At 39.1% G+C, this 18,982-nt stretch overlaps 1 protein-coding gene across 11 annotated transcripts in view; it reads right to left on the bottom strand.

Annotated features, from left to right (window-relative positions):
- The window catches only part of PDLIM5 (PDZ and LIM domain 5), a 129,760-nt gene that overhangs the window by 15,792 nt on the left and 94,986 nt on the right, over positions 1 to 18,982 (bottom strand). For all 11 annotated transcript variants that reach the window (XM_068681728.1, XM_068681725.1, XM_068681724.1 and 8 more), the window contains one exon: positions 12,620 to 12,804. In XM_068681728.1, the coding sequence (XP_068537829.1) occupies positions 12,620 to 12,804 (185 nt within the window). The remainder of the gene's footprint in view (positions 1 to 12,619; positions 12,805 to 18,982) is intronic.

Raw genomic sequence — 18,982 nt, 5'->3', positions numbered from 1 at the left:
AAATGAAATGCACAGATGATACTTGTTGCCAAGGGTAATGAAGAAACAAACACTCCTCTGCTTTTCTTTCTCCTATTGATACATGTACCTTGGTAACGTACAAGCCACAACAGCACAAGTTTATGGGAGTAGTTACTCTTGTCAAGTGGAAAATTCTTTTTCTTTATCAAGCAAGCTAAATAGAAAAAGAAAAAAATCTAAAATAAAATAAAATAAAAATAGCCTTTTGTTTGCAACTACAGGCAAGCAAAAACATGTCTGCTTACTCCGTGTCCTGTCTTTATAGCAGCCATACTAAACCTCGTAAATCAACAAGTGAAATTAAGACCTGAGTGGAAGCTCAGGAGGGAACAACCAAGCAACAACGGAGATGTCTGACAGCGTGGGACAATGCTCCTGTTGCAATGATGAATCTCTCCAACGCATGGTTGGGGTATCTGCATGTAGCTTTCCCAATACTTTTTATGGAAAATTAGTTTGTGGAGCTGTTAGTCTTAGTTGTTAGTGCTATTCACCCTTCCATCACCTTTCATATCTTCCAGGGAAAAGATGAAAAATTGTTTCCCATTATTTTCTTAATGTAATGCTGATCAACCTTTCCCTTAACAAAAGGTGCAAATATCTTTCTGGTAAAACACTATACTTCCTTGCTCAAATGGACACAAAATACTAATTCACAGAAAAGATAAATGACAGCGAATACAAAGAAAATTCAACAGAAACGACAATTTCTTACTATTTAGAGAAAATAGCCACACACTACACAATTTAATCAAACCATTCCAGTGAACTTTAATAATAATAATAATAAACTAAAAAGCCTCTCCTGCATATTGGTGCACTAAGGTGACACAGCTGGAGAAGAAATCCTTTTTAACTCCAATACTTTTATAGTCTAATCATGCTTGTTAGCTTGGTGTTAATCCACTGGCATTAGTAGGCACAATACCTACTTTTGCTTATTTTTCCCTCTGTATGAAGATGCAATGTAGTTGAATTTTCTCAAAATAAGTGATTTCAAGACTGACATATTTTTGGATCCTCTTCAGTATATGAAGTAGCAAAAAGCATACCTAATGACTTTTTTTTTTTTTTTTAATATTAAGCATATTGCTTATCTATTACATGTAATAAAGCAGTGTGTAACATCTTGAAAAATAACATCTTGATTACAGAGACATTCAGCACTGCTAAGTAGAAAGTACTCAGAAATGTGCACCTCAAAAGCACTTGATCTTGAACAAGTCACTCTGCTACTGTAGTTCATTTTAGATTATAAATGCCTGCTAAACTGAAAACATAGGAAGAGATAAAACTGGAAAAGGTGGCAGAAAGCCTTTGAAGACATGAACAAAAGTGGTTTTGATTAATAGCACTTTCCTTCTCTATCACCACCAATGGCTTTCTGATTTTCAGGTCCCATTTCATGCAAAGACAAAAACACACTAAAACCAAATCTGTTTGAAGACTGTTTTCTCCATTAATCAAACCGCAGCACAGTTTCTAGTGTATTGCTCATTTGTGTTTATCTGCTGAATCCCAAAGCCCATTCAAACACGTCAGCTAGCTCTTGTTTGCACTGGTAAAAAAAAAAAAAAATAAAAAAAAAAGCCCTCCTACTTGCTTAAAGAAAGAAAAAGTACAAAAGTACAACTACCATGATTACTCCTAGTTCTTTGGTCTCATTACAACGTTCATTAGTGCTGTGTTTACGTACGATGCTTTTCTGAATGCTGCCCAACTTTAAAATCACTACTGGCCAGGATAGGATCTTTCTCCAAAAACCCTCTCTCAGAGCTGTTGGACAAATGGGACCGTAATTTCTGAGTTACTCAAAGCACAAAAAGAGGAGAGGAGAAGATGAATGTTCATCAGATTGAGAAATAATGTCAGCCTACTGCTGACCCTATGATAAAACAAAAATTCTCTTTTAAGCAAACCATACTATAAAACACACTGATTAATACCATGTTAAGCAAGGGCTGTGGCCTAAGCAAAAACAAACTGGCTATTTACAATTGAGGACCAGTGAAGGCAGATGGATCTACTCTACCTCCACTGAAATGGGTGAAATCATGTTCAATACACAGACCTTCAGCAGATGCAAGACTCCCCAAGGGATCACAGCCGTAATGCAAGTGGAGAATTAGTGTCAAATACTCTGGGGAATGACAAATAACCTGTAACCTTCAGATACCTCCGCATTTCCAGAATATTTTTGGATACTGGACAAAACCTAAGTTTTAAAAGGCTTTTTGACTGTCATTTGTAAATTTATTTGCTACTTTGGTGGGAACAATATCTAATTGATCACTGCAGATGCTATCAGCAGCTGAGAACTAGGATAGAAAAGGTTTCTTCCTGTTTAAGAATCCTTGAAAATCAAGATCTTAAGGCATTTTATTATTATTATCTCTCTTCTTTCATCTTTTGAGGCCAGTGTAAAGCCAGGAAGCTTCCTCCTCATATTTACAGATTGTACCCACAGTGTCCTCTCAGGGGGTAACTTTCTTCTTGCTAATATTCACATTAAAACCTTGTTGGTCTTGCACAGTATTATCCCCCTCGATTTCTGCTCTGAAGTGGGCTCAAGTTTCTTTCACTTTAGATTCCTGATCCAGAACAGGAGTCAGTCTGCTTCCTTTGCCTCAGATTCATACTCTTTTCTAAGTTCTTTTTTTTTTTTTTTTTTTTTTTTTTTTTTTTTTTAAGAAAATACACCAGTAAAGTACACTAATAGCTATTTCACCATGTTTACTGTACTGGTTTCTCTGTAAACTCCCTGCAGTTGTTCTATGAGATTTTTTTCACCGTATATCAGTCGTCTTTTCACACACTTGATTTGCCTCAGCCTTCCTGATTCCCATCTGAACACCTGCCTGCAGACAGTTTTAACACCTACTTGTATCTTCCCATAGGCCAGAAGTATGCCTGTAACACTCCCCTAATCTTAGCAAAGGTTTGTTACTCCCACTGTAACCCATTTTTTTGTTGGTAGTGGGTGAGTTCTCATTTTTGTTGTTTTTTTTTTGTTTGTTTGTTTTTACGTCATTAATAGTTGCTTGCTTACAATCTATATGAATTGACAATTTTTATTTTTATTTTATTTTATTTTGTCAATGTTCTACCTTGTGTGGCTGAAGAATTTCAAATATTAGGCATGTTTTCTCTTTCAGCATGAAAGCTGATATTTCTTGACTAGCCCTTCCAGTTTACAAGTTAGTCAATATTCACATTAGGCAAGATTTCACAGAATACTGACACTACTTGAGTTCCTGCATTTATTTATTTTTTTCCCCATTCCCTTGGAAACCTTTCAGATAGAATTAGGTTCTACGTTCTGTTTTACTGTGGGAGCAGCCTAATTTATTTATTTATTTATTTATTTAGTAACCTCTAGTTTCTTTAACAGATTCTCTAGCCTTGAAACACAGCCACATGATTTAAACAAAAACGTCAGGCCCTGCAAATTTATGGAACTAGAAGCTTTCAACAGGGCACATAAGTAATAACAAGGAGGGTACAAATTCTTACACTCAATCTAAGCCTCTCAACCCCTCAACTCTGGCCATCAGTTTGAGCCCTCCTGCGGTTTGTGCTTTATACTTTGCTTTTTACATTCTCCCTTTGGTGTCAAGCATGGGGATGGGTTGCTGTTAACAGACACTTTTTTTTTGAAGCAATTCAGACTGCAGAATTGTTGCAGGGGAAAGAGGTGTCGGGAAGGAGGCAGCTATGCATCCAAATCCCTTAAAAAATGAATAGATGAAAAAAACATACCAGCACACATGAAAGGAAAAATTTATGACTTTGGATCTTTCAGCAGCTCTGTTCTGACAGAGCTGGTACCTGAGGTCTGGCAAAGTGCACGCACATTTGTAATATCAAAAGATGACCTAGCAGGGAGGGGAAGGAAAACAACTCCAGCTGCTTCACAACATCTCACCACAGATTTTCTGGCCACCGCCTTTGTCGAATGCAGTGGGACAGAGCACAGGAACTTGTGCAGGTTCTCTGAATTATCAGCTCTATAAATAAATACATTATAATCAATAAATAATTTATAAAAATTATAAACATCGTTAAGAGTTATTCCACACTGAGTGGTGGAGAGGTTCAGGTTCTCTGCAAGTCACAGAAAAGATCCATGTGGCTGAATTTTGGAGTTTTGCAGGCTTTCACCTCCACTCTCTTTAGTTAAACCTTTTAAAGCACCATTGATTTTTACCTGTGCATTGTCATAGCTGGCTTTTTTTAAAAAAGAAAACATTCTGTACCTGAGTATTAACTTTCTACTTTATTAGGTTTAAGTTTAGCAAACCCTCAGTGTTTGCTTTTACTGAACTCCTTGGTATGGCTAGTTTAATATTTAACAAAGTTTTAGGCAAGGTAACGAACTGGCTTTTTCTTTTAAAAAATCCCAGTGTGACTTTGCCCTTGTTGCACTAACAATAGGCTGTTCCATTGCTGAACACATGGATAACTACAAACATTAGGGAAAGATTTTTAAGACAAAGGGAGAAAGGCGGATACACAGTGGTGCCAAAGTCACTTTGACAGAGGTTCTCCGGTGCATAGCAACAATACAACAGCCTGAACTGTTTAACGCTCACTTAAACATAACATCAGGCTTCATGTAATATCTATAAATAACAATGCTACTTTAACTGGTGGGAGTGCCAGAACTTCATTTTAAAGTGCTCTAACCCGATGATTTATACACTGCTATCAAACTACTGTATTATAAATGGAAAATACAAAGGTTCATATGTCCAATTTTCTGACTTCTCTTAATATATCTGTACAGTAAGAAATCTTCCAGTTCCTTTCCTCCAACCCAAACAGATGGCCGGATGAAGCAACGTGTCTGAAAAGCTCGGCTGTCAGCTCGTTGCATTAGCCGTGTATAACACTCTATCCACTCCCGGACCCGCGTGAAATCGCTCAAGTTAAATGGAGAAAACTACAGGACTAGCAAGACAGAGGGGGGAAGAAAAAAAAGAAATGCTACGTTCAGCAGATCTCATTTGGTTGCTGCACAGTCTTGGAAGCGTCGTCAAAGCTGAAACCCCACCACTGATTAAAAGCAGAACAGGAAGGATTAAACCATTATCATTTCTCTAAATGCCAGCAAAGGCTGGTATGCGCCCGTGGAAAATCACAACAGGTGCAAGTGCGGCCCGATTTCAACAACCTCTGCAACCTAGGGGCCAGTTCCTGTGCTAGCGACCAGCCTTTCAACTGCAAAGGCTCCGACAAAATTAGCTGTAAAGGATCTTTAATTAAAACGAGTATGGTGGTTTTGGCTGGCTCGGCCTGTCGCCTTGTGATTTGTTACATCACATACCGTCACAAATTTGGCACAAGTGGCATAGCTGTTACCAAAAATGTGCCTTGAGGAGAAAGAGAAAAGACGACTTCTTCACTCCCCTGCACAACAGGGTTTTATTTCTCTGGAATGACAGCTCAGAAGCCCATTTGGTGCCTTTCTGCAGATAACATTTTGCTTCTCTCACTCTGAGTTCCTGTTTTGAATTTGCCAGCTTGACTACACCCGAGGACAGCATGACTGTCTGGTCTCACTGACACACGTATTATCTTACTTTTTCACAGAGCCGATGTTTAAGGTTGCATAGTGATAGGAATGTATTTACCAGAGAAATATTGACTTTTCATTTGTTGTACAAATATTAGGCAAAATTCTTGGATGACCTACACTTGTACATCCTACCAGAGCACATCACTCTTCTGAGCTGGCATCCTCAGTGATGCAGGCTGCAAATTAAAGGGAAGTTATCTGGTCAATCAGTCCATGGCAATATATTAGATACTTTTTAAGAAATCAAAGGCAACGAGCATCTAATCTTGAAAGCTGGTGAGCGTGAAATAATCAGAGACAAATAGTCCCCTCACCTCTTTAAAAGACTAGAGAAAAGAACATGCCTCTGTCTGATTTATGTCTAAATTAATTTGAATGCACTAAAGTTTGATGCAATACCACATGAATATAGCAACATCAAACCCCAGGAAAATTGCCACAGGCCCAATTTTTTAGGTGAGTTTCTGTTCAGCAGATCCTGCAGCGTGGCGCAGCAGGCCATTCTGCTTCCAACAAGCATGAGGTACATGTCTGTGTAATTACTATGACCCACCCCTTCTTAAATATAAACATCCACGTTTTAAAAACATATGCTAGTTTCCACCATGTCTGCAGGAGTTACAATTTCACACTGCCATCAAATTAAGGTAGACATTTATAAATTACTCTGGTTTCACAATGGGTTTTGCTTGGCTAAGTCCAAGTTCACATTACTTAACTTGTAAGAATAAATTCTTGTGGTTTGCTGTCACATGACAATATAATCATTTAGATTAGGTGAAAAATTAATAAGAATAACAGTCCATACACCAGAATCAGGAAGCTTTTATGTTTTGACCTGTCAATCATATCACTTTTATGGGCAAGGCGTTCTCCTTTTATGAACGGCAACTACAAGGGGCAAACATTAACAAACTTTTTCTGCAAAAAAAATAAATAGTGGAACTGTCTACATTTTGGGGCTATTTCTAGCTTACCACAGTATAAGGATTTGCCTCAACTTGAAGGACTACTCCAGTTTCTTCCCCAAATTTACACCATTGTCCTCAGTGGGCATGCAGCTCCTTTAACCCCTAATAATTAATTCCTGCTTTTAATTTCCTGTTCTGTGAAGGAAACTATGTTGGATGAGATGGCCCTAAGGACAAAGAGCAGAACTTCATGAACAAGGTGACGGTGCCTTTCCCATGCAAAGTGAATGGGCCATCAACTTAACTCACCCCATCAGGGTGGCCTGTAACCTCCACAGAAGTGTGTGTGTGTGTGTGTGTGCAAGCTTGTGCACAGGGGGAATAACAAATGAAACACAGAAAAACAAAGGTGGCAAAATTTTACAGTCAATTCCTGTATGGATCTCGAGCAAGCTTTTACTGGAAGTGTAAGCATTTTGCCATAGCACTGTACATCTCGGTGCCCTCTCCCTCTCCTCCCTAGCTCCGTGCTGTTTGACTTTATGGCCAAACTCCTGAGGCTGACATGGTCTGTTTTTTGACACATTTCCCTTAGCAAACTTTTGCAGACTAAGTCACAAGGAAGGAGATGATGACTTAATCTGTCAGTATATGTAGGACAGGATACCAAATCACACCTAGGACCAGGTTTGTATTTTCTTCTGCTGTTAAAGTTCTAATATTATCAAGGGAGTGGGAAATAGGAAAAAAAAAATTTAAAAAATGCAGCAAGACAGCACACTAAGGATAACTCCAGAGATGGTAAATGCAAGTCTACCAAACACATGAAAACAACTGCAAGGAAACAGCAGAATTTTTCAAACAAGGTTGCCTGGGGAGCAATTTTTCTGTGCTTACAGCTAGCTTCCAAGTGTGTTCCCCCTGCTGAAGGGAGCATGTGCTTAACACATGTGCTGGCTCAGGATTAGGCAACTGACAGTTGTGGGTATTGTAGAATATGCTGACATGCCCGACCAGCTCTACGGGAAAGGGGATTATGTATCCCAGTTGTATCAGGATGACAGAGACCCTGGGAAAAAGGAAGTTGGCATACGTGGTAACAGGTCACCTAACACCCTGAGCTTTGGGCACTTCTATTGCAAACCCTTCCCATCCCATCCTCGTGCTCTGCTGCCAAGCCCCGGAGGAGGGAGGCCAGTGTTTATGGCAAAAACCTCCTCTCTAAGCAGCGTGCTGGCTCGCCTGGCCTCCAGCTATACCAGCTGTGGGCTGCGGTCCCGTTGGACCCCACCAGCAAAGCAGGGCTTTGCCCACACGAGTCAGCACTGTGCCAGCAGCTCCACCTCCAACAACAGCATTTGGAGCATGCCAGGAAAGAGGAGGCAATCTTGCACGAGAAATGCAGTCCTAAAGTCCTGACTGCTCCAGCCCATCACAGATCCTGCTGCACTTTCTGCGAGAACAGTTCGTCTCCTGGCTGAACTCCAGTTTGGGTAACTGCATTTATTGGATAATTGTGCTTTCTTAAATTGTCCCAGCAGTTTCAATTTGACACGGTGCTATTCACTTCCTTTCAAGATGCCGTAGAGTGTTACAGCGTGCTGACAAGCAGCTGTTACGTCTCGCTGAAGAAGTGACCGCGTGGTCTTGGTGGGTGCAAGCAATGCCTGTGCATGCGTCACGTGCTTGCACATGGCACCAAGACTGTAAAACGCTTTGGGGATGAATGGTGCTACCTAAGTGTACGGCAATAGTTAGCTGTGAAATTGTAAAGTAACTTGCTGTGATGTAGCCGGGATACTGGCAGGCATTTTTATTTATTTATTTTTTTATTTTGTAGATTGAATATAATCATGTTAAAAAGCTTCTCCCTCTGGTGGGTGAACAGAACATCATAGCTCAACAGAGCATCGTAACTCAAGAACAAAATGAGGGCTATTATAAATCCTAGCCAATGTATTTAACACACAGCAGCAGCCACAATTTGACTTATTGCAACAACTGAAAAAAATTAACAACGCAGACAAGAGAAGCCCATGGCAAACGTGTTCTTTTCAAACTGCTGCCTACATGCACTCGACCACTTAATCGTGTATATGCTCCACCTGCCCAGATGTTCAACTCTTTGTGCACCCAATTTGCCAAAGATGAGACTCTGTTTGACAAGCCAGCTTTTATCCTGCTGATCCAGCCTCCCCGTGAACATACAAGAAACAGTGGGGCAGCCATCCCTCATTTCCTTTGCCAAACCACTGAGGAATCCTATAATATCAGGATTGTATTCCAGAAAGGGATATTATATTATGTTACCTTCACGCTGGGTGACTAACGCTGCAATTTGCTGGAAGGTAGGTAACGGGAATCCTCAAGAAATAATAATAATAGGACCCTGCCTAAATGAACACCTTTTCCAGATGCTTTAAAAAACAAACAAACAAACAAACAAAAAAAAATTCTTGAATACTTAATACCATTTTGCAGAGAATTCACTGCCACACACAGCACTTCAGGTTGTGCACAGAAAGAAAATTGCAATTTTTCTCCTCAAGGAGGTGACAGGTTTTGAGAAGGACAACATGGAGCATGAACTAAATGAACTAAAAGACACCTTCTGACCAAATGACTTCTCTGTGTAGCTGGACATCTTAATAAATAAAATCACTTGTAATATTCACACCATGCCATAAAACAGCTGCCTACAGCTTCCCCAGACACAAACAAAATGCTGTGATGTATCTGCCTTGCTATGGAAACGACTTGGTCTTATATAGAGCAATCATTAAAAGAGCGAGTGCTATTAGAGCTACAAAACCATACTCTGAAGAAGTTTCTGTTATTAACAGCACACTGATAAACATATACACATTTGCATAACATTATGCCTCCCTTCTAATTATTTCCAAGGCTGAGTTTCAACTACAATATCAATCAGGCTCAGAGGGAGGTGTTTTTGTTTGTTTAAAATTCTGTCAGACCCATGACCTGTGAGGCCAAATTTTGTTTGGCCTGTGAAGTGCTGGCAATTTTGCTTTGAAGGAAACTTCATGCTCCCAGACTGCAAACAAACAGCAGAATTAGTGACTGAAAACCAAATATGCCCTGAAACGGTTATAGTCTTTCTTCAACATCTGACTAATTTTATCAAAACACTCCACTATTTAAAAAGTTTTACCTGTCAGACTGTTGGGTTCAGCCTTATTAAGTGAGCTTTGGTACACAAAAAGCTTGGGTATTTTTATTTTTGTAAAATGCCTGAGAAAAATGATCAGTCCCCACTGTAATGCCTCTGTAACCGTGCTTAGGCCTCTCCTGCCTGCCAGTTTTGCAATACTGACTTCTTGAATGACTTGGGTAATATGTGCCACATAAAGCCGTGGGTGAGCTTATGGCAGGTTTAAGGGGCCAGCTTACAGTGAAACCTGTATAACCTCTGGAAAAGCCTCAGACACTTCAGCAGCTGTCACAATTTCAATTGATTCCTGAAATGCTTCTTTTTACCTAAAAAGTCAGGCTAGCAGGTGGCTAGCTATGTCACTTCTTCATTCATGGGCAGACTGCTGTGATATGACGGTACCTCAGATCGATGAAGCTGGATCATTTAAAAGATGGACAAAAACCAAGGGCATTTTGACATCTCCCACTTGTCCATTATTCCTCACCATTTCAGAAAGGAGCCCCACAAATGGGGAAGAAGCACACACAGACTGGCTGCCCATTTTAGGAAAGAGGTTTTCAATGTCTCTTCCTACTACAGTTTTATTTCTGGCTCCCTCAATATTTCTGAAGGGGGTGATGTTTTTCCTTCTTTGGAAGTAAACTTGAGGCAAGCTATTCCCAGGTTTCCGAGCACATAACATCCCAGGACCCTACGGCAGAAAGACAGCACAGAACTGACATCCTCAGGACCTCTACTGTCATAAAACACCTTGAACAGGGATGCAAGAAACACTACATACTTCCCTACTTTTGCCTAAGAAGGTGCTAGTTACCCAACACCATGCTTTGTCAGTCTCCCCCTTGTGCCTGCTGCCATGGGGAGCAACACTGCTCAGATTTAGCTCACCCCTGGGCTTCAAGTGATCTAGCTACAGGTTCTGATGTGGCAGCCTCATACCTTCATTTCAGACTGCATGATCTTAACACATACACCTTGTGGGTTGCACTGTAGGAAACGCAGACACTTAAAAATAGACTTCCCTTCACATTCAATATGTATACGTGGAAAACCTGCAAAATCCTGAAAATGATGGAAAAAAGTAAGGGCCAGACTCAAGTCCTAGTAACTAACAGCAGCATTGTAGACTTTGCAATTCTGGCAGTTTCTACATTATAAAATGATTTTAAATATGCTCAAATAGCCCACTTTAACTTTTCATCTTTTTTTTTTTTTTTTTTTTTTTTTAAAAAACTATTCTATAACATAACAACTAAATTTGTCTGTCTGGCTTTCCCCCTTCATCATCTACTTTGAACCTCTAAGGTGAAATAAGAGATTTTTGAATTATCCAGTGCAGGAGCACAGATTTCCATAGAACCATGGAATCGGGTGTAACTTAATCCATCTTCGTAAATCTTTCTCTGTCACGTGGCAGTCATCACCCCCCAAAATAATTATTAGACTTGCATTAATGGTAAAACACATTAGTAGGATTTAGCTATGAAACACCTACCAACATATTGTAAATTGGTGCAGTACTACTGAAACCCCAAGTTGACAGGTGTTTTCTGTGCAAGTGAAATAAATTAATCACTTTGGGGGGGGGACAATCAGCCACCTCTTAAAACGAAGGATTACTTTTTTCCCCACAATGTTTGCCTTAAGTACACATGACCAAAATATAACTTTAAAAACGGGTTTTGTTTTTTTTTTCTTTCCCAATGGCAGGTAACTCAAAGTAGGAAAACAAGAATTGACCTGTCTTTACCTAGCCCTTAAGAACATACTCGATGTTTGAAAGCAATGTATAGAAATGACAGCGTATTGCCATCTTGAGGCTCGGTAGCAGTACTGCAGGTCCAAAACAAAATGCCTACCTTACCAGTCTCAACAGTAATTTAATGATATGTGCAAAAGACCCCATCCATTAAAAACATACAACGGTAACACTGTATGTTTTATCTTTATTTTTATGCCAGGGCCTCTGCAGTTCCTTTTCTGGACTGTATATATTTGAAAGAGGGAAAACCTTTAAGAGTAAAACTCAAAAAAAAACATTTTTAGCATCTTATCTCCTTATAAGGAGAATCGAAAATATTCACCTCATTATTACCAGAAAATCTGCAGTTAAAATTTAATTAGTGATACAGTTTTCCTAGACCCTTTGAAATTAATATTCAAGTTTAGTTCAGTGCCAAGGCAGATTCAATTTAAGAGACAAGTTACATTAAGAGACTATCTAAAATTACTGCTTGAAATATTATGAAAATGTAGATACACAATTACACGTATTGCATTTCTTAATATGTATATAGTTCTAAGATAGGAGCTTCTGGAAAGAAAACGATATTATTTCCAGTCATAAGACGTTTTAGTGTTGGTATAAAGGGATAAGAATCGCCAAACTATATTCCATGGTAGCAGCTATGTAAATTGTCCTTGTAAGAAATCAACTGCTGTAAATAAACCTTCATGTCTCTGAACTGTGCAACGCTGGCATCCTCCACAGATAAAGCCTACCAATGCCAAATATGTTGCTACTCTCATGTTTTAGTCTCTTATTTATTTATTTTAACCTTCTACTTCAGAAGAGATCACTTGGAAAACATCTCTGTTGATTCAGGCTCCCTGAAATCATAGAGAACATGCTCTGTTGGATTGACAGTCACGTGGGAAACTGTATTTGTATACATTTGACTGTTATACATGATTTTTAATACAAGGTCATCAACATTGGATTTTGCCTGTTTGTGAAACAAACAAATTACAGAATTCTACTAGTCTACCAAAATTTTTAAGCTGTTTTTCTTCTTTTCTAACCAAACTGCCTTGTACTCAATACACACCAATAATCATTTGAAGGCTGCACTTGTTACACCCATGGTCAAGCAAATATTACTGAGCTCTCTGAAGACCTTTAAACAAACAAGAAAAAGCCTCACTGCAAGTTACCTGTTTGGTTTGCAGGCTGCCAGCCCGAGTACTTAGCAGTGCTTGGGGGCCCTGTTGTCTTGAGGGCTGCAGCAGACGTGGTGTTGTTGGGAGAAGGTCTAGTGTCTGGGCTTTCATAGCTGGCAGGCATGCTCCTCACCGAAGTGGCCGTGTAAGCAGCAGGTTGGGTAGGCTCCATGGAGTCACTGTTCAGAAACAAGGGAGATACAAATCAAATACATTTCTTGCTAGAATGTGAGCTCACTGTGAACACGTTTGTGAAATGGTGGTGTGACTTCCATCTGCTTTGGTGCAACAGAGCAGCGTTCACTGTCATCATCGATGTTCTGATGATCACCCCAAGCCAACTCCGTGCAAAGCATGGAAGAAAAAAGACCGGGCACAAGTCCTTGAGAATATGTGTGGAAAGCCTGCCAAATGTTACATCCTGCTGAAAAATCCTCTCTCTTGTGTATTGACCTCAGAAAATGAATATTCAGAAGATGAAACAGTAGTGATTCCAGATACATTTTTAAGATGTTTCTCTAAGAAAAGGGCACATGGGTAATTTCTTCCAGAACCCAATAAAGACAACTAAATCCCTTTAAAATTTAAAAAGTTAGGTGCTGGCATGATGCAGATTAAAACATAATCCTTACTTCAAATTAAATACAATAGCACTTTAAAAAAAAAACCTTTTTTTTTTTTTTCCAAAACTTTTTCTTTTTCTTGGAGATTAGGGCAAATACTCATTCAGTCAGATTACTGGTAGATCCCCATAAAGATCATCAGTCTAAAAGTGGCTTTAATGCAGTTTTCCTCTGTGCACCAAGGGTTTTAAAAAAGCTATAGTTTCTTTATTCATTAAACAACGTACTCAATATTTTATATTGCCTCTTTGGAGCAGTTTACAGCTGCTTTTGTATTTTAAGGGTTAACATAACTCCATCAGCTATTTAAAAAGACACATGATGAAAATGGCACTTAAGGTTCACATAGAGTGTAAGTAGCCACTATTTACTTAATAAATTTTCACTCCTTATTCCTCAAGACTGTTCAAGAATCAGAAAGTTATAACTACATGATTTTTATGCCACGTAACAGTATCCATACAATGGGTATTTGTCTTCAGGAAGATGAAAACAAATATTTTCATTAAAAATTTTCAGAGTAGAGGAGTAATTGCTACTGAAGGTCATTTGCAAACAAAACAGTAAATAAACTCAACAGCATTGCAAAATAAAATCAAAACAATTCCAAATACATATATTGTGTAATCTGGAAACTCATCAGCTGATGCATTAGAATCCTTGTACTCTTTTCTCTGTCAAAGAATAACAAAATTTCAGCACATATATTGTATGTATTTCACTGGGGTGATTCACGGAATAGAATATAGATTATGCCAAGTTTGTAAAGCAAAAATCCTTGAGTTATTTTTACTTTACACTTATTGCAAATTAACAGCAGTGCCTTGACCATGCTGGATGTAAGCACTTGGACATATAATGAGGCCAAAACACAAGTTCACAACCTTGATTTCTGCCTCTAGATTCGCAGGGTTAGCAATTGATGTATTTAGTATGTTTAGCTGGATAAGGCAAAGATTCACAGTTTACAGAGTATATCTGAACACTCAGTAACAGCTACAGCAATTAAAGGCTTTTTCTAACAGAGGTAGCTGTCACTAAGTGATACTCTGATTGATTTGCTGCATGAAGCATTCACAAGTACAGTGAAGCACCAAGTGAGACCTTGCATTCTGTTACATTTGAACGTTAAAGATTTTCAGAGACATTTGTACAGTGCAAATGGAGGCATTTAAGGCACACATTATGCTCCTTAAAAGCTTAGGATACAAGTCTTCCTAACAACAGATTTTGAGGCAGCAGAGAGACACTGCATAAAAATGCCTTTGCAGAATAAAAGAAAAAGGATCGGAAGACATCATCTGACATTAAGTAGCAGCTCAGTGGTTCATAAGGACAAGGTAGTTTAGGGCTGGCTTCCAGTATGAAAAAAGCATGTGCCTCCAACTTCAGCGTCACAAAAAAAGTCCTTTTAAATAGTCAAGTACATCTGAGACACAAACCATTAAACCTGCTCCAGGCCGGAACCCCTTTACAACTTTGAGATTTCCACAAAACACAGTCTTTTTCTGTTAAAACATAAAAAAAAGAAGATTCTTTCTCCATCTGAAAGACTCACCACCACTTGTCAAATCGCTTTTCAAGTCCTGCCCCTATTTTACTGCCTTTGTCTAAAACCACGAATAAGAAAATCCTGCTGAACCACCAGCTGCCTTTACACAGACAAGGCTACTCACTGAGCAAAAAGGGATTCTAGACAGGCAAAACTCTCTCATAAGGTCAGTGATCTCCATCCACTGGACTTCATATCAGTTTTTAGCTGTTGTTAATCTGGCTCAAAAACACAAATATCGACTTGCCAAGCATAGCCACCAAAGGCTGGAACTCCACCTTAAAGCATCACTTCCTGAAGAATACCACATAGAAAACAGCTGAACTCAGCTTAAGCATGCAGCTGGTGAACTGCAGCCTTTGAGGCTCCTCAACTACAACTATTTTGGAGGAAAGACAGGAGATGCAAATCATCTTTGCTTCATCTGAAAATCTGGAGATGAAGCAAAATTTCCATCCTGACCTCCCTCAGGATGGAAATTTTGCTTCATCTTCAGATTTGCAGTTTTACATGTATAGGAGGGGAAGCAGATGCTGCCTTGTGCCTACAAGGATAGTTGTAATACTGACTTGTATCTTCACCATCACCACTTCCATGGCTGAATGCTGAGGCTTGTGAATGGCATGTTAATCAAGTTCCTGAACCAAGAGATTACTGGAGACATTTAGGTTTTCATTTAGAAAACAAAAAAGACTGAAAAGAGGAATTGTAAAACTCCAGCCTCAAAGACAGTGATAACCACAGGTTGAAACCCCCTGTAATTTGTGACCACCTGAGATGGATTATGTACTATCCTAAAGACCAGCTTCGCAAGGGAAAAGCTTGAAGCCATGATTTTTTGAAAGAGGGCATCATGCTGGCCTCACACCAAAACTTCTGACAGGTCTTGGACACCCTTTGCACGCTGTGCCTTTTTTTTTTTTTGTTTTTTCAAGTAAGAGTTGAATAAACTTAAGCCTGCACTACAGCCAGTTAATTTAACAGGCAAGATGCTTGGCACATCTCTCCAGTGTAACATTGCCCACCGACAGTGGGCTGCAGGGAATAGTGCACACACTGTGTTTCCTGAATTACAGCTCCTAATCAAACAGTTGCCTGCAAGCACGATATGGCATTCTCCTTAGAGAGAAAGATATATACATCCTTGTCTCACTTTCAAAGAACCCTGGAGATATTCCACCTTTTATATGCTAATCTTATTCAAATTCATGCTTCAAAATTAATTCCTAAACGTTTCACTTCATCTCCATCTATGCTGGGAAACTATCAAACTTTCAGCTATTGTTTTTAATTGTTCCATGTCTTTCAAAAACAAACAGATCTTCCAAGAAGAGACTCTACAAACCCCAAAATTAGCTCTGCTACTGTTTTGTAGCACACTAAGATGTTGTACAGTGATGACCCAGACTGTTCTTACTGTTAAATCTTTGTTCTCATACCAGGCAGAAAAAAAAATAATGGTTCATGAGGCCAACCAAAAGAATGATGCTCTTGTACAATTTTTTTTTTTTTAAGTTAAGCTGAGCTTCACATTGTAAATAAAAAGTATGTTTTCCTCATTTATTACAAAAAAACGTTGACAATGTTTCTAAGGTTACTTAAGATTTTTAAGTAAGTGTAAGCCTTAAAAGATTTGAGAATAACTTTGATTTTTTCCTGAGAGAATACATGGTTTAAAGAGAAAAAAAAAAATAAATGCAGAAATTCAAGAAAATTAATAGATTAAGGAAGAGAATTACAGTGTATTTTTCAGTGTTGTCTTTTTCAGTGTTGTCATTAGAAGACTGAGGAAGGAATGATAAACTGATAAACCTTGCGTATTTACCAAAGCTCCACGTGAGTAGGTTTCTCAGACTGTCCAAGTGACACTCAGAAGTCAGGTTCAGGTTAAGTACATTTTAATGTCAAAACACCTGTGCTGTTGATAATGCCAAGCTTACCTCCTAGCTCTAGTTTTAACCTTTTAACTCTGTTCTGTAACTCTTAAATAATCCTCCTCCACCTGATGAATACTTACAGAAAATAAATAAATAAAGTTTTCCATGATGAAAGTTAATGTACATTATCAGTGCAAATGATGTTCTAAACTTAGGGTAGAAAACTACTTGGGTCCCTCTTCAAAATACAAACGATATGTTCTTACAAGTAACCATGGCAGTCACTTTCATTTTAAGAAAGATGATATTGCTTAGCAGATGTCAAAAAAACTCTCCTGTCAAGCTTTGGGCAAGGGTTTTCAGCCCTGCAAGAAGTAACAGTGAAACAAAAGCCCAGCTGATTTCAAGCCCTGTGACCAGAAAATCCATGATGTGTTTAATTATTAAGTTATAGAAAGATGAAACAAATAATTCTGGAAGTGGCTTGCAAGGGAAACAGAAAAATCAACCAAAGAAAACTGGCAAACAACAACATTTATGGAAAAGAAAGAACTTTCTGGGGCTCAGTCTGAGAGCTGGGGACACATACCAGAATCCAGCGCCAGCACAAACTTACCCAGAGCTCACAACAGGCTCCTCAGACTTAGTTCTTCCTAACCAACAGGAACACTATGCGAACAGGCAACATCCAATAAAAACTGAGTAATTCCTGACTCTATCTCCTCATCTTCCTCCCCAGATACCAAACACTGCATTACATACTATTACTTGGTTGGAGGACTGGGAGATAAAGACATTTGCCAGCTGTCAGTCCCTGTCAGGACATGGTACTAAGAGCCTCTTGGATGCTACAGAAGGGTGCTAGGTGAGGAGCCTGTGCATAAGGAAGCAGGTCCAGGTCACACGTGAAAGGAGCACCAGTTTCTCAGGGACCACTCCTGGATATCTGCACCTATGCAGTGCCTGCTTCCTTCCCAAAATCACGTGCACTGACACGAGGCTGAGTATACTTCAGAGGCATTTCAAGAAATCAGCAGTGGAAAACCCTCTTGGATGCAGAGGTTTTGACACCCTCTCCTCTCTCTCCCCAGAAGTCAGACAGAAGAAAAACACATGGTTTGGGGTTATAGAGGCCTAAACCTCCGCCCATCCTTCCATGGAAACTCCTGTACAGAGCATTCCAGCAGAAATACGTGCTTTAAAAAAGATAACTGTCTCATGCTGTTATTAGCCGAAGGAGAAGCTATGGTCCTAGCTGATAATGAAATACAGCTTGCTGTCCTGTAACATCTAACACTGCTGAAATGGTAACAAGGGACAAATCTCAGACTTTCCTAAGCAGGCTCTAGAGGCTTGGCAGGATTTTCTCCAACGCAAGTCCAAGATACCAGGGTATCCATCTGTAAATATCATCATCCAAACCCCAATGGGTACTAGCAGCTCAGTTTGGTACATAAACATTTTCCTAATAGTTCTCTGGATTACAAATGATATTTTAACTCCTGCTTGTTGTCCAGAATGACCGCGTGAATCAGGAACAAGTCTCCTGGGGTCTGAGAAAGCCTGCTGACAGGAAAGATCATATAATATCTACGAGTCTGTAAATGCTTTCTTCACATGGCCAGGAATTCTGTGAGGTTATTTTCCCTTAAGAACACTAAATCTTTTAAGACAAAAACAAGACAAGAAGAAAGGAAAAAAAAAAAAAAAAAGCAAGCAAATCACTCTTGCTGGTTTCTGGCACGACCATGTGGAATGTGATAGGCTTTATTCTGCTTTATGGCTTCTAAAACCAAAATAGTTTAACAAACAAGTAAGATTTCCCTGGTGTTAAATATTGCTTCCTGTAGGTTATCTATTCATCCCAAACAATCATTAAGCATAATCCAGAAACTTGAATAAACAACTTCTAAAATACACACACACACACACACAAATCAGAAGATCAGAAAAAGCCAGGCATGAAAACAGTGATAAAACTGTATGAATGGGGGAATACATATGCTTTTTTGCAAAAACTATCTGGTGCAACAATAAACAAACAGAAGACAAGAAATACTAAGTGCTGACCTTGTTCCTATCCCTCTGGAAACCCACAGTCTCATTCAATTTTTAAAATTGGTGTTTAGATCTTATGCAAGCCCGCCCAATAGTGTTCCAGTAACTTGCAAGAAAGTGCAAAATAGAATAAGACAAGGGAAAGTCACGTGGGTGGAAGTATTTCCATACTGAGCTGCAGTAAGGACATATGCAACTCTTACATAAGCAGTGATCTGCACAGAAACAATTCAAAACTTCTTTCAGA

Source organism: Anas acuta, chromosome 4, assembly GCF_963932015.1.
Source record: "Anas acuta chromosome 4, bAnaAcu1.1, whole genome shotgun sequence".
In the NCBI taxonomy this organism is placed as follows: domain Eukaryota; kingdom Metazoa; phylum Chordata; class Aves; order Anseriformes; family Anatidae; genus Anas; species Anas acuta.
Note: the sequence above shows the minus strand (reverse complement) of the source record. Positions and strands in the feature narration are given on the sequence as shown.